Raw genomic sequence first — 22585 nt, 5'->3', positions numbered from 1 at the left:
TAAACTCCAAGGAACAGACAAACAAAAGAACTTCAGACAAATAGCATGCAAAAAACACTTCTTTACTCTTCTTTCAACATTTCCTAAGGTTACAGTCAAGAGTATGAACAACACTAACTTACTCATTGAAACAACAATGCCCCTGCCCTTCACTGCCAAAGGGCAGTGAAGGATGTGAAGTTAGTGCATTTTATCCATTCATCAGCAAGCATGAGTGTGAAAACAACTTCTCCATGTGTCTGAACTTGCTTTTTCCAAACAATTGTTCATGTACCTCTTTTGAAAAAACACAGAGAAGCTCACCTCCTCAGATACCTTGAAACAAACTCAGCAATCAGCTAACTCTTTTAAACCACTGCCTTTAACTGATTACATCCTTACAGATGCATACGTTCAGATTTTGAACCTTAGTACCCAGGATTTCCCTTTGTTAGATACCAGTTACTCGTTGTAAAGTCAGCTGAAGCCATTTCCTGATTTTACCAGTCAAATGGACTTGCTTCAAATGTCTGCACATAGGTCAGATTGTAGGAAATTATGGAGAATTCAACAAATGTCTAAAATTGTTTCAGCCCACGAAGCCAATCACTTATGATACATATAATGATGCAGTTTACAAAGAGCACTGAAGAACAACACATGCTACCTAATTACGCATTTAATCCTTTCAGCAATAACTAGCTCTAGAAAAACAAATCTACTGAGACAAAGATGTCAACATTATAAAGGCCAAATTAAAAGAAACAAAACAAACATTCCCAGCACCAACTTCTGTTTAAAAAATGAGCACGCAATACCTGTTTCAGCTTCATATAGAAAGTTTCTGTGAAGGTTTTCCTGCTGAAGTACCAGAAGCGTTCGTTGGCAGGATACACGCGCACGACAGTCTCCAGCAAAAATCTCACTGGCTCTACTACTTCAGTAACAACCATATCCACTGCCACAGTCATGTACACACGCTTATCTGAAACACAAAATTAAGTCACGTACAGAAGAAGTTGGCAAAGAACAAATTCCTTAAAACAATAAATAAGTGAGCTGCTGCTCAAATTGAAAACTAACTCAAAGGAACACTCTAGATCCTTGTTTATCTCCATGTCCATACTCTGTCAGTTATAAGGACTAGGAAGGACATGGAGCTGTTGGAGAAGGTCCAGATAAGGGCCATAGAGATGATCAGAGGGCTGGAGCACCTCCACCATGGGGACAGGCTGAGAGAGCTGGGGTTGTTCATCCTGGAGACGACTCTGAGAAGACCTTATAGCAGCCTTCCAGTACCTGAAGGGGCCTACAGGACAGCTGGGGGGTACTTTTTATAAGGGCAGGTAGCAACAGGAAAAAGGAGAAACGGCTATGAATTGGAAGAGGGTAGATTTAGACTGGATATTAGGAAGAAAGTCTTTACTGTGGGGGCACTGAAACACTGGAACAGGTTGCCCAGAAGCTGTGAATGCCACCTCTCTGCAGGCATTCAAGGCCAGGCTGGATGGGGCAACTTGGTCTGGCAGCAGGGGTTGGATCTGGATGGACTTAGAGAGCCCTTCCAACCCAAACCATTCTATGATTCTATGACTAAAGAAGTTTCACCTGCCCCTTTCCCATTCTATGGGTCAGATGATCTTTGCCGAAGCAGTGTGTAATGCTATTTTTTTCTCCCTTTGTACCTAAGCATAATTCAAAGTAGAGCAAAATACACAATCAACCAGAAGATGAAGCAGAAATAGTTCAACTGTATCTTGTAGATTTAGAATGCAAGAAAAAGACTGTGCCTTTTGAAAACACGAAATGTAGCAACCACCATTTGAAACAGAATTGATATCCTCCAGCCAGGAAGCACAGCTTTTTGAAATAAACACTGAACATCAGGCTTTGAACACCTAGGCTCTCACGTTCTCAGGCCAAAGAGGCAAGCAGGCATTTAAAAACTAAATACACGTTTAAAAACCAAACACAACAACACACACAAAGTCATATCCTATAATGGAAACTGTGTCAAGCTTCACAGCAAGTAGTTTCACACAACAGTCTACATGCTACCAGAAATAATGTGATTTGAAAAACCAGCAGGAAAACAGCAACACTGACTGCATACCCTTAGATATGCTTTTATGCCACTGATGGGAGCTCTGCCTTGGAACAGGAAACAGACTCCAGATTTGCATTAGAACTTTATATCACATCAGAGAACATCAATTCCAGCAACAAGGAAGTGTGCTGTAAGTGCAAGTGCTTCTGTGCATCACTTCTTCAAAGATGAAGGTCATGTAATGCTACTTGTAATCAGCTCACCTCCGAGTTAAAAGAAAAACAACAGCTACGTTTAGGTTTTATACTACTCTGCTGGTTACTGAATGGGGAAAACTACTGTGTGCTTAGGGAGCAAAAATCCTGATAATCAGGGAGCAGGAACATAAGGCCAAACACCAGCTTAGTATCTCTAAACCTGCAACACATAAGATCTACATACAATTATTCACATTTCTGTGTTGCATATGTACGTACAGAAAAGTTCTGTTTCCAGTCACAGATGCTCAGAACATGATGGTGTATGTACTCAGACATATACATCCTGATTCCCAGGAAAAAATATATGCATCAAACTCAGGTCATATAAAAAACACATAAGTTAGATTAAATTACCTTTAGGTGTTTCCTCATTAAGTACTAGAAACATAGGTGCATTAGGATTCCATAGTCCAGTAATTACATAAGCCTTCCCATCAGAGCTTTTTCCCATGGATTCCTAGAAATAAAAGAGAAATAAAGGACTTCATTAGAGATCAAGAGACAAGAGTGTGTGGAGGTAAAACAGTTCTAGGAATTTAAGAATATCATTACGTTCATGTTAGAGAACACAACCCAAAGTGAGAACATGGTATAATGGACGGGAAAATGGATAGGGAAATGGCAAAGAAAGAAGAAGCATTATATACAAGAAAATGAAGGCAAAGATAGCTTAACCTACTTTTTTAATACTTATTAAAATAGAGGCTTTTGGTGGGATGTCTGTCACTACTGTCTAAGCAGAAATATTATGGGGTGATGGAATATAAGAGACTTCAAAAAATTAAACTAGTATCACAGTATCACAGAATTGCTCAGGTTGGAAAAGACCTCAAAGATCATCAAGTCCAACCACAACTTAACCATACCACCCTAACTCTAACAACCCTCCTAAATCATGTCCCTGAGCACCACATCCAAATGGTTTTTAAACACATCCAGGGATGGTGACTCAACCACCTCCCTGGGAGCCTATTGCGGTGCTTAACAACCCTTTGTGTAAAGAAGTGTTTCGTGATATCCAGCCTAAATCTCCCCTGAAGCAACTTGATGCTATTTCCCCTCTTCCTGTCACCAGTGAGAAGAGACCAAACCCTCTCTCACTGTATACAGAGAAACAGTCCAAAATATAATCTTACTTAAGACCTTAATTACATCAACCAAAAAATTAGGTTAGTGTTTTTACTCCAAAATTATCTTGCTGCCATACTTGCCCCTGAGTTGCTCAGGCACAGACCTTCTCTAAGTATGACAGCAGTTTGCAACTCCAGTCCATAAAAATCTGACATTTAAAGAACCAAGTTTCAGGACAATATGCAATTGAAGTCAAAACAGCCACATATCTTCAAGTTAGTAACAACAGGAAAGCCTCTGTATTTGCATTAGGATAATCTTATACCATGCATCTGTTACTTCCATACTTGTCCCACACCAGTAACAGTTCATATTTCCTGCAGTTTCCCTGGGCAGTTCCTATGGATCCAACAAGCCTGCATGGTCGCCACTTCAGAGGCAAACGGGACTGACATTCCTACTCTGCAATCTGATTTGTAGGATTTGTGGGAGTGACCAAGTTCTCCAAATTTAAAGAGGGAAAAAGGCAGCTGTGAGAAAAACACAAGTTTCCATGTAGACACACAGGAGATGATTAATAAGCTATCACATCCAGCAGTTAAATGTACGGAACTAGGGCTGGGATAAAGATATGGATTCAAATACGCAGCCTGTACAGTAAAAACATGTTATATGGATTAATAGAACTCATTATGCTCTGTTACTCATAATTTATTCTATTTTCTATCAATCAAAAAATTGAAATGTAACATCAGAACTAATATCAACAAATGAAAACTGTGTTAGCATATACATAAACATAACAGCATACAAGTATCTTACCTCTGACAAGAGAACTGAATACCAACAGCCAGAATCATCAACATGGATAAAGAAGTGGACAAGGCAAAACTGTCTGTGTAATTACAAAATGCCTGGCTGATTTAACTTGAGCACTTTTTGACTTGAAAACAGTTGTATTCTTGTCCACTGCATAAAACTGAATTGATACAATCACAAAGTATCCTATTAACTTGCAGCTCTCTTAGATGCAACTCATTATAAGAAAGGAAGGCTCTTAAAAGATAAGCAACTCTTTCAAGCTCTGAGCAAGAATTTAATTCAGATTAAGCAATTAATGGCAACATTTTCAGCAAAAACCAGCAGCATATCTCTAAGATCCAAGCATAAAGACAATTATTGGCTCTAAATTTTTAGATAACACGTTTAACAATTTTTTGGAGCAACTAACTATCAATTTCACAAAAACAGATGCCAAAGATTTTGACACTGAGATGTTCTGCCCGTTGCGTGAAGCATTTGTTTCTAGTCCTAAAATAGAAGATTCAGGATTTAAGAAACCAAAGTAAACAAACAGTGGCAGTTTTATTTTTGGGAGGTGCTTCTATATGGTTGGGGCTTTTTGTTTGCTTTTAAATTACCTATCTTATTAAAACGATTACTAAAAACATACATTACCATGTCTAGTAAATGCATGTCACTGTTCTTCACATTTCTTCCAGGACTCAGCAGCATCCCAAAGCATCTGTGAAGTTTTATCAAAAAATATATATACACATATATGTTAGCATTTCAAAGACAAAAGCATTTTGTTGAACATAATGGCCCAGCACCCACTGCTTCTAATTTAGAGAAAATCTCAGTAATTTTCTGCCAGTGTTATGGCAACACTCAGCCAACATCACAATATAAATCACAGAAGTGACAATAAAATTATTTTCCAGAATGAAGACAACAGAAATTAGTGTCTAACCTATGAATTAATTGCTCTTAAAGACAATTTAAGACACTGAGTTTAAAAGACACAAGATTCCTCAACACAAATGAGACAGACTGGCAACATGAAAATAAATTTTAAACCTGCTTTCATACAATTAAATTAAAGTAACAATTTACATATTTTATCATCCATAACTTCACTGGTGTAAATCAACATCACCCAGCTTCACACATCCTTAAAAATACCAATTTGCTCTGGTCTTACACTTCAGCCTATTTTTTACATCTGATCCTCTCTATTACATAGATGCAAGGATTCTTCACAGTCACAACTTATGGCCCTCAAATGTTACATGACGAATCACTGTGACAACCTGTCACTAGCATGAGATTTTAACAACAAAAATATCCCACCAGCATCCCCCCACGCCTCTCGATGTAGAGTATTAATCCAGTATAAACCAGCTTCAATTTTGCCCAGCAGATTCTATACCTGCACTCAAAAAATGGATCTAACAGGCCAAAGCAAGTAGGCTCACACCTTGCTTGCCACAAGCAAAGATCAGCTCATCAGGTGTCATTACTGTCCTGCTAACCTCTTCTGTACGTATGCCTGTTCTCTGCTCTCTCCTTTACTTCAAACACTGGTCACTTTTCTGTAGGTTTTAATACCATTTTAATAACTGTTAGCTATTTCAAGATGCATCTTGCTTGCTTACACTTTCTGATCTAATCATGGGATGCTTTATTACTGTCATTTTATTTAGGAATGCAAGATATAAAGACTTAACAAGAGTTCTCTACAATTGCCCCACCATCTAAAGTGTGCATATACAAGAGTAGAAAGCAGCTTCTGCTATAGAGTTTGCAACCTAAACAGAAGGGACAAAGGAAGTTTCATGGCCATCACCACCACTACGTGGGTACTCTGCCACAGAGATCATACATAAGCCAAGGTCTTGAATTCCAGTCCAGTCATTTAACTAGCAATCTTTCTTGATAGTTTTAACTGAACTTCATAGTTCAGAAGGGTTTGCTTTGAGAACTTTTCTTTCATTGTGGTCAAGTTCTAAGCATCTACAAGAACACAAATTAAATAACTTCTCTGGTCAATCTGTTCCAGTGCCCAGCTCCTTTTGTACTGATAACAACTTAACCCAACAGAGGAATTTCCAGAGAAGTAACATGTGCTCACTGACTCCAATCCTTCCACTCTGCACCCCTAGGGAGGATCAGGCTCCATCTCTTCCCTATCCTTCCCCCAGGCACCTGAAGGCACCATAAACAGCTCACATCCTCACCTTCTCTAAGACCCAACAAAAGATACTCCATCATCTGGGCAGCTCAGTTACCCAAAGGAAAATTCAGATTTGTCAGCAAGCAGAAATCCTAAGATATTATCTGAATAGCCAGTGGACAGTAATGCAGACAACAGTTTCACAGCTTTCAAGCAAAAACCCTTTCATGGACAGTAGCAAATAAAACAGTAGACAATGATGAAGACTCATCTATAAGACTCATCTCATCTATAGCATAACACAGTGCCACATAACAGTGCAGATGCCAGGACTTGTACTGAGCCACATGAGAAGGCTTCTGTGAGACTAATGGGACCAGGCAGAACGTACCATCGACCAACTGCACCACTTTTTGTTCCTAAGGTAGAAATAGCTCAGAAGGAGCTATAGCTTATTACAACAGAGTGGTCACTAGCTTCTGGTAAGCCTGCTAAAGAAACCTGCAGGCCTGAGATTCAGAGGCAGGTGAAACATCTGTGCTTTTCTAAGGCACCAGCTCACCAGATCCCAGCCTTCACTGCACTTCCATCAGATGGAAATAAGCTGTGATGTACTTCTCAAAGATTCTGGCCTGTATGGTTCCAAAAGAAAGGGAGTCAGTAAAATGTGATTCCTGCAGAAGTAGATACTGATGATGACTGGGAACATCCTGCTACTGGAAGAGTCAAGGCTACTCTTCTAAGTTCAAAAGAGTAAAATGACTTCAAATGAGCTCAAGCAATAGCAAGCAACCAGCCAGTATTCTGCACATCAACCCTACAGGTACAGGCTCTAGACTAAGGCACACTTCCATGACTTGGTACGAGTCCTCCACACGAACAGTAGTGTTCTACCATTAAACACCCCTCAACAAGAACAAAGGCAGTCCTGTTGCCTCTCAGAACAAAAGGCTGTTTCTTCACTCTCCAAAACAACTCTTTACATCCCTCAATTATTAACCAGAATTTTCTTCTTGAACCCTGTAAGTAACAGATGTGATATCCCACACAGCACAGCAGCCATGAGCCTACATGAGTCGCCCACAGCTCACAGCTGCAGTGCAGGACAGAACAGTGCTTCTTCACCTGCTCTAACAACAGAAAAGCAGGCAAGCTCAGGTCAAATAGGCATCACAGCCAGAAAGCAACACAGGATCCCCTGTGGGAAACCTACTCAGCCCTATCTGAACACCACCTACTGGCATCAGCAGAGGTTTCTCAGGTGGTTTTTTCTAAAACCATCAACACAGATTTTTGGAACACTTTTGACTACAGGCCACTCTTCTGCAGCAACAATCACGTTTTTCCATTATGATTTCCCTTAGAAATACTTCAGAGAATGTATTAAAGAGCTAGAAGTTCTCACGTAATGTCAATTGATCATGCTAATCTTTTTATTTCAATACTGCATTCCGTATGTATATAAAATGACTTGCAAGGTTGTGCGTGTCACACCAATTAAATAACTTACCAGCAAAGCTTGTGGTGATAAAAATAACATCCATATTGAATCATCCTAAATACCACCTAAGTTAAAGCTCTTTTCTAATGAAGATAGTTTTAAGAGGAAAAAAAAAACAACAACACAAAACCAAGCTCCTTAAGATCCCTCACAAGGAAAATGCTGAATAGAGAATTAATATTATTCAGAAAAGCTTAACAGTTCATCATCCATGAAGTTTCAAATCAACTTTATTTCAATTACAAATTTAATCTACTGAGAAGCAAAAGAACAGTTTTACAGTATTGATAAAATAATCTGCTGTGTCCTTCTTGCTACAGAAAATTACAGTTTCTTTTTTGATAAAAATAGCCTGAAAGCAAATAGAGATCAATCTTAGGCTATATGAGTTTCTTACATTCTCCTGTTATCTTGAATTCTCCTCAATAGGAGTGAATTCTCCTATTGTTACTTTTTTGGTAAGATTGCCATCTGGTGGCATTTGCTCTTTTTAAAATATGAGCTACTGAGAAAGAATTTCCTAATTTAAGCTAATGCAATGCCTGCTACTGTTGTAGCACAAGTCCCCTGTTACTGAACCTAACAACAAAGAGCTACTCTTCATGCTCTTCTTCTGCTTTTTGTGCAACTGTCTTCCTCAAAAGATATTTATTTTGTATGAAAGAATTCTCCTCTCATTTAGTTTCCAGTATATACACCTTTGGTCACCAACCATACTTGAGATCCTCACTACTACTTCAAGATAAGTATTGGAAGAGGAAACAGATCTAAGGTTAACATAGTTCAGACAACCCAACTTGGTTACTTTCACAACACAGCCAGTGGTAATAAGGAAGGGTTATAATAAACATGTGTTTCTGTGCTACTTAACAAGAAAAAACAAAATGAAAAATATAAGAATGCCCAAGTATCCTAGTTCAAAAAATTCACATTCAAAAAATGCAATTAAAATGAAAAGTTTGCTTAGTTACATGCTATGCTTCCAAGACATCATGTTTCCACCTTAAAAATCACATCAGTTATTTAAAAAGATAATTAAAATTTAACCATGCACCTATAAGTGAATTTTATTATGCAATAATACTGTGTCACTGTTTTTCTTCTTTCAGTTGCATAACCTGCAAAGCCAGGTTGAGAGCAAATGTTCTCATGAAAAGGTAGTCTGCACTACTTCTATATGGCTCTTACCTTTCAATGGCCAGTTCTTTGTTCGAGAGCTGCTGGACTGTAATCACCACTTTCTTCTCAATTCCCTGCTTAAGTTTGAAATATAATTTGTCTCTGTCCTTTGGCACAGGGCTAAAAGAAATTTTTTTAAAGTTAGTATGAAAAGAGGACATTAACTGTTAAGTACAGCAGAGAACAGTAACCCACTTAAGCTGTTTATAACTTGTTTGAGACCTCGCCATTTAAACTTGGTTAATAAACCAACACTGAAGAAAAAAGCTGTATCTCGCATCTCATATCTTAACTATCCAGAGAAATTATCAGGATCATGTGGCTAAAAATGCATAGGGCACTTTGTTTTTTGAAACAACAGAAACACGTGCACCATACGAACCAAAAAAACAACAGGACATTTTAACAGATCAACTCTTCTCATCAACTCTGTCCATTTTAGAAGTCATGTAATTAACTATTAGGTTAAAAAATATTTTGCTTCCCTGTAACGCTCTGAGAATTTTACAGCTTCTAAACCTTCAATGCATTCAGAATTCATTAAGTCACAGAATCACAGAATGGCCCGGGTTGGAAGGGACCTCAAGGATCACGAATCTCCAACCCCCTGCCACAGGCAGGGCCACCAACTTCCACATTTAATACCAGCCCAGGCTGCCCAGGGCCCCATCCAACCTGGCCTTCAACACCTCCAGGTGTTCCAGCACCTCACCACTCTCATAGGAAAGAACTTCTCCCCAACATCCAACCTTCAGTTAAACCAACTTAAAAGAGCACTACATTGTATTTATTTGGGAAAACTGGTTTGACAGAAGTTTGTACAGACATCCTACCATCTTTTCCATTTGCACAAGCCTATCTTGAGCATTTCTGTCAACAGATACATCTTTAAAGGAAGCTAATTTCAAAAGGGTGCAGATTTTTAAATCCTGAAACGGAAAACATACAGAGAAGAAAACCAAAAGCAAAGCTTCCTCCTTAGTAGCTTCCTCCTTATAGCAGGTCCACTTACGAAAAGAAGCTAAATCAATTTCACTGCAGCACAACAGTTGTGCATTCTGCAAGTATGCTTGATTCAAGAAGATTTTCAACTTTCCCATTCCATTCAGATTACCTGAAATTTCCTTTCCCATCATCTTCTTTGACTTCTAAGGAAACACTGAAAGTGTACACATCACTGTCTGGAGTAGGAAGAACGAAATCCTTAACGTGATCAGATGCTTGTTTGGAAGAACGTTTGAACGCTGTGGAGAAGCTGTATAAAATTCGGCTGACCTGCAGAAAAGCAAAAGAACAAGTGGTATTATAAATACTAAAAGATGAAAAAAACACCCACCTTTGCTTTTTTTTTTCTTTTTTTCTTTTCTTAAACTTTATTTAAAACAGAAAGCTTTTAGATCATGTGTTTCGTAACCACTCAACAATGTTTTCTCAGTAAGCTAATATGTCACAAGATTGGGAATGCAACTCATTAGAAGACCCTAATGCTGCATTTTTCAAGTTGTGCCTTTAATAACACATCTTACAGTTTGCTAAAGTGGAACCTTGTTTTGTCATCTTTTTCATCCCTTACTCTTCCAGCCTAAAAAAATCCTCCTATCTCAAACTTTCAGCAGTTCTTCCCAAAATACCAAGGGCAATCACAGCACTGTAAAGTGATTCTAACTCCCAAGATCTACACTGCAACACTAACCTGGAACCTACTCAAATGAGGCCTGAAAAACAAAAGGCTTTCCACAATATCCCCATTACAGTGCACTTTGCTATCTTATTGCAATGCTGTAACTTTTAACTTGCATTAATAGTCACACTTGACTATTTGCACATTCTCTAAAATCCACTGAACATGCGTTAATGTGTTTCTCAAATACATACCATTCCCAAATCTGGAATAACTTTCCCAGATATGCCCTGCATCCTTTATATGAGCCATTATACCATATTTAATACTTACTGCCTCTTTAATTTCACAAGAGAAAACATGAATCTGGAACTCTTCTGTTCCACAACTGCTTTCAGTAAACGCAAAACAGTCACTTTCTGAAGTCCCATTCTGTCCACGCACACAAAACAACACCTTATAGATTGGAAAAGAGGCTATCTCCACATTGCTTGACTGATCTATTATTCTGCCAAGGAAAGGAACAGTGAAGAACAAAAAAAAAAAAGCAAATCAAACAAACATACACACAAAATAACTTCCTGCAATTAGATAAATATCAAAACTGAACTTACAACTAAGTATACAAGATGGAGAGTAGGAACAGATAAGTCAGGCTTTCTGGCTGTAAGATGTAAATACTTTTGGTTGCAACGTTGGCCTAATTTTTTTTTAATGCTCCAAGAGAACATGGTACCTCTTTCCAAAACAGCAGAAATCAGTGAACAAGATGCTTGAGAATATTTGGCCCTAAAGCTGACAAACAGGCACTCGCTGATAACCAGTATAGAGAAACTAGCACTCAGATACTCCTACACCCAAAAATGACTTTCAACCTTACGCTTCATTTTCATTGGTTTGAAGAGGCCCAACTCAGCATTTTAAGTACTTCAAGAAGATGCCCATAAAGAAGTGGAACATGACCATCAGTACAGCACTTCCACAGAATTTCCTTTTACAGGGTGAGGTGTCTCACTGTACTGTAAAGAACCTGAGCCAAAAATCCAACCATTCTACCTCCTTGTGAGAGTAACAAACTTCAAATCCACCTTCCACGTGCAGTGCAAGTAACAAAAGAATCATTTACACATTACCTTACAGAGCCTTCTGGAACATTGGGAACATAGAGAGTTACAGATAGAGGGGCCTGACTTGAGGATTTCATGTTTGCCATGGCACGTAGAGCTTCTGGCTCATTGCGAGGGGCAGACACCTTCATGCAACCCAGGTAAGTCAGTTTGTTAAACAACACGCTGTCCTCTTCCAAGGGTTCATGGGGAGAAGATGAACTTCGTGTAGACACTTCTGAAAATGAAGAAACCATTTCTTTAACTGTTTGTTTTTATTTTTACATATTGTTTACTGAACAAGTTCCATAGCAAAATCTCTTGCTGCTTATAAGAATGGACACAGGGATCGAAGTCCAACAGTGAGAAATCCACTCAGCATTATTTAATAATGTTATGTCTATTCTAACACAGGTGTCCAAGTATTGCTTTAGGTCAATTTACCGTTTGATTCTTTTTAGCTATGCTAAAGTGTTCCTTACCTAGTTCAATTTGCTTACATACCCAAATTTCTACTCGTTATTTTTGCATAAAGATGCTTCTAATTCTCTTCTCTCCCATGAATTTACAATTTGTAAAGAATTATTAAATTCAAATGTGGTTCACATTCTTGAGGTAGATACGCTGACTGCATGAAACATCAGCGAATTGGAGAAAAGCAAAGGGACACTTGCTCTTCTAATCAGAGGAAGAGAAGCATTCTTTCTGGATTATTCTTCTGTGTTTTTTTAAAGGCTATTTGGCATTTAAGAAAAGAAAGGTGAAGTTAAAAAAAATAAAAATCAGAAGTATGAATCAGAGTAATCCAGGTTGGATTAACTCTAGAGATCGTTTCCATCTTAAACTCATTTACAAGCAGAACGGGTTAGACTAGAGCTAGCTGAATCAGGCTGCTCAAGGTCCTGTTGAGCTGAGTTTTAGCTCCAAGAATGGAAATTCCAAGTCTCTCCTAGCATTTTGCCCTGTTTTTTCATATTTCTTTTGACTACAACCATTGCTTGTGAAACACTTAAAAAATGCTGTAGAACTGAATGTATGTCAGTGGACTTAATCTTGAAATTTCTGATATTCCACCAGCAGCATCTCTATCTTACCTACAGTACGTTCAGCAGTTACCTGACACTGAGTCCCAACTAAACCAGAGCTGGTGACATAACAAAAATTGTCTCGATGAAAACTGAGCAGCAAAGGTGTATCAACCTGGTAATGATCTATTCCTATCTACAGTCTTCTCCTAATGAGAAAACTTGAAGAGGCTACAGAATATTCTCTGGAATACTTACAGAATTAAGTTCCAGAAAGCATTACATCTATTTTAACTTCAAGCTTTAAAGAAAAGAACTGCCATCCATGGGGAGGTATGGGGTGATGGGACATAAGACAAGGGTACTCTTCAGGAATACCTGTAGTAGAAGGGTCTAAAACAAGTTGCAAGGACGGTTGATTTGTTTGACCTGCTGAGCCAAGTCCAGATGCCTGGCTGCATGCATCACTAGAACCTTCAGAGAAAGCAGTGGTGTCGTTCTGGTCTTTTTCAGAATCCCTCAGTATTTCCTCCATTGCCTTCTCCAGCTGATCATCTCCATTTGAAAACACCTGTAAGAAGGAGATTAGTTTTTTTCCCCAAAAATATATAGCTATGTGTATGTTTATTTGGCTAATATCTTTCAAACACACAATCTTTACAAACAACCATCCAAAACTTACAGACCTCTGTTAAAATAACAGGATTGTGTTTAGATTCTCATTCAAAACAGAAATAACAGAATTTGTTACACACTTTCCTTACAGAAAATTGTACTTTCTTGGTCATATCCAAGCCATCTCAGTTGTCTCACCAATTACTCCACGTGTAGTTCAAAAGTAAATGTATAAAAATAGCCAGAACATGGTCAGACATTTCTCCTCCCCTCCAAAAAAAAGTGCCTTTCACAGATACCAGCATTTCCAACCAAAAAACCAACACAGCCAGTAATAAAGCTGCTTTATGGATTTTACCATCTAGATATAATAACTAAAGAAGCAGTCAGTGTTCAATTAATTTAATTTCTGTAATCATCAGTTGTAAACTGCCCAACAGTTATGGAAAGATAGAATCATTGTTGTCATTTCAAGGGGAACAAATTCCTATTTCTCCAAGAGGATCACATCTGCTCTAGCAACCAAATTGAGGAAACTTGCCATTAACCAATTAGCTGTTACCCCAATACTGAAACATTCAGGCATTCTGTGCTAGAAAGCTTCTACAGGTCCTAGTTATGCTTAAGGCAGCACCAAGAAGGAAACAAAAACAAGGTCCATTGTGGTCTATTCCTATGCACCCTAATTGTGTTCTTCAATGAAAAAAACATTCTAAGGCTGTGAGCCCTAAATAAAGAATACCTCCTAAGCATTAATCTGAAACTTACTCTTTGAAAATAATATTTTAGTCCCTGTTTAATGTATAAATCCACAGAACTCTAACAAAGCTAGCCCCCATACAGGTTACTAAAAGAAAAACTGAACTGCCACATTTGGACAGGCTTCCTTAATCTGAGCTCCTGATTTCAATGGCAAAACAAGCACTGACAAAAATGGGCAGTTAAGATTCTCCTCAAGCACACACAAGTATCTTTAGTTAAACACTTCAAAGAAGAGGCTATTTTTTGCTCAATAAGAATCTTATCATATATTTCAAATAAATCAGTAGTCAACCTTTAGTTGAGGTTTTGCATCTTTCCCAGAGGAGTCCTCAGTTTGCTGGTGAACCACAACAAACTCTTCATTAATTAATGTGGATACGGTTTCAGGAATTCTCCTGGCTTTGCTGAATGATGTTCTGACTTCCATCTCAGGTCAGCAGCTGCCACAGCCACCTACAGAAGGAAAAAAAACATCATGAACAGATTAAAAACGTGTTCTTTAATATCTCAACAGGTGTAACAGGAAGTTTCTATCAGATAATACAATACCTAAAGTTGTATGAATGTATTATACTACATTTAATGACATTTCTCTGATTCCACTGGTGTAAGAACATTTGAATAGCAAAGTGTATTTTGGGGTATTAAAAAAATCTGTGATTGAACAGCAGAAACTGTTATCTGCATGCATAGATAACTCCCAACAGAGTTCACCTTGGAGCTTCCACTTCTACTGTTTCTAATCCTCCAGATCCTGCTCCCTCTACCTCCCCCAGTTCCCGCCCTTTTTCCTCCTTTTCTCTCATACAGATGCATTTCTCAACATCAGCATCACCCAGGTTATGTGAAGATGCAAATTACCCTATGACTAATTTTCCAAGCGTGTGCCATACCATGAAAACATGTTTAGCAACGTTTTCTCAGCAAGGTATTTATATCTATATGTGATGAAGCATCAAAGATCATACTAAACCACAATCACATTCTTCTCAGCAGTTTCTCTGAAAAGTCTACAACAGTTAATCACGTTACTCACAAAAAAAAAAGAATTAGCTGTAAATATTACAGAAACCAAGAACAGGTTTTCTCTTCTCTGGGCAGAAATAAGCCCAGGCACAACCAAACAAGGGCAAAGGATTGGTATGTCTACAAGTTCATTTAAAAGACTATCAAAAAAAAAAACCAAAAAAAAACAGTTGAAATCATTCCCAGCACTCCTGAATAAGAAAAACTGTAGGTATCCAACACAAAGAGAGGATCATCTCTATTAGAGTAGAACATTTTCCCTGGCCCCTAAAGGAACAGTGGGCTAAACTGTTGTTTTTAAAGTGTCTCTGCGTTTTTATAATTCCTCTGTTAAAAGAAGAAAGGCATTTTCAGATACTCTTGGTAAATAGTACATACTTGCAGACACAGTGTACTTCCACATTAGTTTCCAGAGAGCTCTGCTTTGGCTTGGTGCTGCACAGTGTTTTCCTTAAGAGACAAAGCTCTGACGAATAACCTAAAGCAGGGAGGGAACCTTCCCTTACTGCCTTATTTGCAAGGTGGAACAGAACGCTTCCCCTGAAGCTGGATACGGAGATCTGAAGCTCAGCTCAGTGCCCACCAAACCCAGTTTCACAGTGGGAGGATCAGCTCCTCTAGAGGAGAGCTCAGCCAGACTTGTGCTGTGACTTGTGAGCACAGACAGGTTTTGCTTCACACTGCCTTCACAGCAGTACCAGGGCACAGAACCGTGCCATGCTCGCTTCTCAGTTTTACTTTCAAAACATGCAATCGAGATCACAAATTTAGGTTTCCTGGCAGGGAAGCACATAAACAGCCCTTGAGACCAGCAAGTCCTCCTCCGTTCTGAGCAAGCACTATTTAAGCCTGCTAGCCACAACACGCAGTTCAGCAACTTTGTACCAAAGAACAAGTTTGGGAACTAAGCCAAGTTCAATACAAAACCATTCTGCCTCACTTCTGAAACCACGGTCAGTAGCCTTTTGCTCTTCTCAAGACTTGATCTATTTACACCCACCTCTCTCCAAACAAATTTTCCCTCTCCCTAACACAACCACAATTTTACCTTTCAAGTTAGTGAAGCATTACACACAGAAATCCCAGAGTATCGTATCACAGAATCATAGAACGGCCTGGGTTGAAAAGGACCACAGAGATCACCTAGTTTCAACCCCCTGCTATGTGCAGGGTCAACAACCACCAACTCAATTTCAAGCACTGTATTACAGCACAGGAAACTTGTCAGGAGAGTGGCATTAAGAAAAAGCCACCAAACAGCTGCCATATTCAGAGAGAGACTACCAGTTTGGACTGGCAGTGCAATGAACCCAAAGCAGCAGCTTGCAGACATGACATCATGTGGGCTCCACCCAACCCTAGGCCATGGATTCTCCACTGAAGTCAGCTTCATCTCAACTCTAAAGACGTTCCTGGCAAAAGGGACCAAAAAGAGTTTTAAATATAAAAGACTGAGTATATTATTAAAAAAAAAAAAAAAAAAAAACCATGAACAAATTGCTTAACAGATATCAGGCTGTAAAAGCATATTTATTTGCAATAAACACTACGTCTAGCTTGAATACTCATTTCAAAGTAATTCTTCAGTATAATAGTGGAATTTGACACTTATGGAGTTCTTTAAAGAAAATGGGAGAACATAAATACACACTCCCTAAACACAGCATAATGTGCATGAGCATCAGGTCTGCAAAGTTACTCCAGCACTGGAGAAAACAGCAGAGGATGACAGGCAGCCCTCCTGGCCACATCAGCAGAAAGGATGCAGACCCCCACAAAGCTCCTCTTGTCTCTTAACTTTCAATCAGAGAGTTCTGTGCACACATGCACTTTATGCATAAAGGGCTCTACTGCATTAATTGTTGTAGGACAAATGCCAGCTGCTGTACCACCTTCTGTCTGCAGCCATGGAGGACAGACAGGCACGTCAACTGCCAAAAGCTTTCTGTAGCAATATATAAGAAGAAAAGCACAGTAAATGCACGTTTGTAAGGAGAAAATGATGATAATGCAACTAGAAAAGCATAATGAAGTACAAAATATCCCCATGTAGGTAAAGACAGTTTTAGGGAAGTTCCTCTTCTGGAACAGAGGAAGGAAATATAATTAACATGAGATGACTGCAGGGAATTTCTAATTCCCTTCAGAATTCCTAAAAGCATACCATGCATGTCATTGCACTTACAGATTTACAAGCTATTTAATGTTGTTGAGAGTGCAGCTCAAGCCTGACCATCAACATGGTGAGCAGACACACCTCTGCCATGGCTGAGCAAAACACCACCCTAAACACCTTCATTCCTGCCTTTCATTACAGCCAACTCCAAGCTGCCATCAGCATTACTCACATGGATGCTCTCTGCGCCATTCTAGTCACAACAAAACCAGCCTGGTTTCTGCTTGGTAATCAGACACCAGCAGGCCAGGCAGGGAGTTCCAGGACATCTCCTCACTCATCAGCTCACCTAAGCTACCAGTCTACAAACCCCTCAGGTCTTTTGCCAAGACCACCTCTAAATCATGACTGAGTCACGTTTCAAATTAAACAAGTAGAATAAAGTTGATAGGAGAATATAATAATGTAACTCTGAGTCTCAAGAAGATTACTGAGGCTTTACTGCCTTAAGAAGCTACTTAGAGGGGAAAAATACGCACGTTCTGTTACTCCAGCTAAGCACTTTTAAGAAAACCAGTAAAAAGAATAAAAACCTCTCCTGAATGAATCACATACTAAGGTGCTTTGGGGAAGGTGAGAAAAACAGAACACATGATGTTTTTTTTTACTTTATTTCTTATTCTTTATGACTAAGAAAAGAGAGAAACATTTTCTGGACTTTCCAGTCACCTCCAGACTGCAGGCAGTTACGTTATTTCGCTTTCAGCATTCGCTTTACCCCGTACTGAGTACTTACTCCTGTTTCACCCATGGCAGAGATGAACCAAAGGTTTGGAACAAGTGACTGCCAACACCAGGTGTGCAATCATCAGTCAGAACACACAGACAGCCATACAGCCTCCAGTCATGCTCAGTTTATTCCTGGAGCTGAACCATCGCTCACAACAGTCGTTAAAGAGGTTCAGCATTTGCATTTGGTTGCTGCTCAGAGTGCATGTGACAGACAGGGGCAGGAAGGCAGCAGAAGTAACACACCTCAGCTACTTCTGCACCGAGCCCGCAAGCTTCGTTCAGCTGCTGGTGCAGTTTTACTTCAAATGAATTAACACGTCTGAGGTGCAAATAAACCTTCCGTTTGACCAACACCGTTCCAAGAACAAAACCACAGAGCAGATGGTAACTCCCCAAGCCATCAGAGCCCAGAATCAGAAGGGGTCTTCCAAGCACATCTTCAGAAAAACGGTGACAAACTGTGTTTTCCAAGTTCTCTTCACAGTAAGAAATGCTGAAGTACGTTCTGCTACCACAAGGAAGCAATTTCTGTAAGAGAAGTCCTGAGCAGTCCTGTTCTTCCCCGTGCAGAGGATGATTCCTCCCCCACACAGATGAGCAATGGCACGCAGAAAACAAGTTGAGAGCCCTGCAACAATCACACGGGAGGAAGACTTCCTAAATTCTGCTGATCAAAGCCAACCGGTTGGCGAAAGGAGTACAACTCCGAGGAAAAGCAACATCTCAGCACAGCTTTCTGACAAAGAGAGTTTCAAAGCAAAAGGTTTTCAAGATATAAAGTAATTAATCAGATTTATCTAGTTTTAAAATAGAAGGGAGGAAATCTCGTAGTGCTACAGCAATGACTAAGGAAAAGCTGTTATTTTCCTCTTTGAGCTTTATCTTATAGTTTTGGCCAACTCACTTCAGCTTTCCATACTTCAGCTCCCAAGGTTTTGAGCTGGGATAAAAACGAAGCCACACATACCTGGAATAGAGCTTTCTGGGAGCCAGGAAGTGGAACTTACCGCGTATTCATCCCAATCATCACACAGCCCAGTCTCAGAAGCTACAGCTCTTCCTTCCAGGAAGGCACCGTGGGCTCACTGCAACTCCCTACACTAGCTTACCCCAGTGTACAAGAGGAGGGCCACAGGACGGAGGTGTTTCTCAATTCCCCCTCTCCCTAACTCTTCCATGCATTTCGTACTGCGTGTAAACTGGAAAACCACATCACAAACAAAACCACACAGACCTGAGCAGCAATGCACATCCAGGGGACCGCTGGGCAGAGAAGCTCAGCCATGACCACTGGCAAAGCTGCTATGATAGGAGAGAGACTCAAAAGGAAGGGCTCGTGGCTTTGGATTGGATTTGCTTTGCATTCCCCAAATGGTTTCATAAACTTCCTCATCAAGCTGGCCCCCATTAGTAAATACCAATACATGAACTAGTCCTCGGAAGCACTGACCTGGTACTTGGCATTTCCTTCCAGTTTGTGTTCAACAAATATTTCAAAATTAATGCTCAAATTCATCATTCAAAAAAATGATATATTTTCTTTTAAAAAAAAATAAAATCAGTTTTGCATTCAACAGCACCAAGGCTTTGATAGAACTTGATAACATCTATGAAAAAGAAAGAAAAGACAACACAAAAACAAGGTGAATGTTGATGCATCTGTTTTCACTGAGCAAAATGAAACGTGTTTTAAAGGAAAGGTTCCAATCTTCTTCCAGGGCAGTGCAGATCAATCAAATTCACACTTTCCATCATCAGCCAGGCCAAATCAGATCCAGTATTAACAATGAACTTTCAAAGCCATACAGTTTCACTGATAATCTCACAACGAAACACAACACAGAAGAAAGATTTTCAAGGGACTCTCTGGAAGCCTTCTGAGAGGAAGGTCCCACGCGGCTACGCAGTGATTTCTCTTCTGCTAACAGATGTTCAAAGCACAGATGTACACTGGAAAGGGTCGTTTGTTCCCCTTTTTGAGCCGCTCAATACAACGCACACGAGCAAAAAAAGCATTAAGCTGACTTAACTATAAAACACAAGTGCAACGTGACTCACATTTCTGGTTTACATAGAGGTAACGTGTATTTCATTCTAATTTCCTGCTTAGGGCACTGGAAACAGCTCACTAATTCAATCTTAACCACTGCTTCCTATGCTGAAGATGTCAAAACTGTTTCTGTAAATCCCACTCTATTTCAATTTCACCAAGATCATCGCCACTCTAATCTTGCCCTTCATTTCCCTTTCTCTCATATAAGAGGAGAAAGAAGCTGAACTCTCTGTTCAAACCAAGTGCTGCTTTACTATCCATAAGCTGTTTCCCAGTGTCTATCTCTGTGAAAGACAACATAAAACACACCTGGGAAAAACAGAAACTAGCATTCACTTGCCTTACTGATACTGCTCCCGTAGATCAAAATCACTCTAATATAAAAAGATCTCTGTTGTATTCATATTAAAATATAAGGCCATGTGTATGCATTAAAAAATCTAGTTTCAGTGAAAGCAATAGTAAGAACTCAAATAAACAAAACAAAGAAAGAATGACCACACAACTGAAAAACCACATAGCTTATTTTGGCAGCTTTGTCTCCTCTGTGAAAGTGAGCTTCAACTTAATACACCACAACAAATAATTAGTCTGTTCACAGAGAGCAGGCTGTTTTTAATTCCTGCACCGGGTGCCTGGATACAGAGGATACAGGAGGCCTCGACACAGACTGCTCCTACGTCAATCATAAGCCAAGGAATAACTATTAGAAGGAAAACAGATTCAAAAGAAAACTACATAAACAAGAAAACGTCCATTCAGCCTCAAAGCATTCTGCATCCACAGCTTACAGAATTCTGACCTGATGGCATTTTGCATACTAAGGCAACTATTATAAAGGAGAGAAACAGCTTTCCTGAGCTGGAGTTCTGGATTACACATCAGCCACTTAAACACTGCAGAGATTCCATTTTGAACTGCTCAGGGAAAAAGACTGTTTTCATTCATCTTGACTCCAGGCCCATCGGCTGGCAGGCATGCTGGCACTGCAGGCATGGTGACTCAGGCAAGGAAGCAGCTGACATTTACAGCCCAAGAGAGAAGCAGCACCTCTCCTCTTCTGCAGAGATCATCAACCGCTGCAAACCACAGGCGAGAGCGAAGATGAGAGAGAGCACATTAAAAAACAAAACCACTGATGTGAAGTACAATGTGGAAGGGGTGGGGAGAAGGGCATCACAAATGGTAAACAAACTATCAGACCAGATCAAGGAAGGAAAGAAGATCAGGTCAACCACACAGGCAGCCCCCAGTAACTTGCCTGTTTGCATTCGCTCAAACTCCACAAACAGAATCACAGAATGACCCAGTTTGGAAGGGACCCCAAGGATCACAAATCTCCAACCCCCCTGCCACATGCAGGGCCACCAACCTCCACATTTAAGAGCAGCCCAGGCTGCCCAGGGCCCAACCAACCTGGCCTTCAACACGTCCAGGGATGGGGCATCCACAAACAAATGGAATTGCTGCAGGACACAAGCTACAAAGCAATTAAAATAAGGTTGGGGAGTGAGATTTTAAAAAGAAACAACTCCTCAGGCCTAAGATTTGGCCACAGTTAGTGGCATGAGCCACCAGGTGACAGGCAGCTCACACTAGCATACACACTTCTCACTCACACATACTACATGCTGTTCACAAGTGCAAGCAATGCTAGCTCATCCAGTTTGTATGCAAACAACTTTAGGAAATATGTTTGATTTGCTGCCAATTAAAAGTCTTTTCCCTAACAACCCCCTGTGAAAGTGCACACCTTTTAAGGTGCAAATAAGCCAGCTCCCGCTATCCTAAAGAGGGATATCCTATCAGTCTTTATGGGTATTTTATGGAAGGAAAAGCAAACAAACCCCACCAACAAAAAGCACAGCACAGACGCACCAAGTTCTGCTATACAGGTTCACTGGGCAGCTTATCAGAATTTCAAACAACTCACTTGAGCACAGCAGCTCCAATTTCTACCTCCAGGATAAAGCAAACAGCACAAACGAGCAACTCAAGCACATGGTCACACTGTTGGCCGTCTGCAACTGAACACCACACCAATCTTCTTCAGCCAGTCCATCCTTTTTGCGTTTGGAAAACAAAAGGTAGCAGCAAAAAGTTCTCTTCAAAGAGCATCCCATTATTCTTGGCTGAAGTAGCATAGGGCAATCATTGCTTTAAAGATTTAATCTTTTATTCCTTTAGTGAAAAATAAGCGTTGGCCTAATTTAGCCTATAGGACTATGGGACAGCCTCTCTACTGAACACACTGCAAGTTTCAAGCAGGTAGTTTCCCTACAAGCTATTATTTCCCATTAAAAATGCATTATATAATGCAGAAGAGAGCATATGGAAGAGCAGTATGATAAAGGCAGCAAGATTCTGGGTGCCAACCTCTCTCCCTGCCAAACACACCTCCTGGAGCATCACTTTGACAAACCCCACTGAAACAAGAGAAATGATGACTTCTTGCCTGCCTTCAGAGCCAGTAACG

At 39.8% G+C, this 22585-nt stretch overlaps 1 protein-coding gene across 5 annotated transcripts in view; it reads right to left on the bottom strand.

The window, feature by feature from the left end:
* RABGAP1L (RAB GTPase activating protein 1 like) overlaps positions 1–22585 on the bottom strand; it is a 206524-nt gene that overhangs the window by 175533 nt on the left and 8406 nt on the right. For 4 of the 5 annotated variants that reach the window (XM_042819260.1, XM_042819259.1, XM_042819263.1 and 1 more), the window contains exons 2-10: positions 14415–14575; positions 13124–13316; positions 11748–11958; positions 10948–11122; positions 10108–10268; positions 9003–9113; positions 4816–4882; positions 2641–2743; positions 798–964 (exon numbers count right to left, since the gene is read on the bottom strand). In XM_042819260.1, the coding sequence (XP_042675194.1) occupies positions 798–964; positions 2641–2743; positions 4816–4882; positions 9003–9113; positions 10108–10268; positions 10948–11122; positions 11748–11958; positions 13124–13316; positions 14415–14549 (1323 nt within the window). In that variant the 5' untranslated portion in view covers positions 14550–14575. The remainder of the gene's footprint in view (positions 1–797; positions 965–2640; positions 2744–4815; positions 4883–9002; positions 9114–10107; positions 10269–10947; positions 11123–11747; positions 11959–13123; positions 13317–14414; positions 14576–22585) is intronic. The other variant, XM_042819262.1, reaches the window with a different exon arrangement.

This window comes from Centrocercus urophasianus, unplaced genomic scaffold (assembly GCF_019232065.1).
Source record: "Centrocercus urophasianus isolate 14NV4802_14NV808 unplaced genomic scaffold, USGS_Curo_1.0 seq_18, whole genome shotgun sequence".
NCBI classification, from domain to species: domain Eukaryota; kingdom Metazoa; phylum Chordata; class Aves; order Galliformes; family Phasianidae; genus Centrocercus; species Centrocercus urophasianus.
Note: the sequence above shows the minus strand (reverse complement) of the source record. Positions and strands in the feature narration are given on the sequence as shown.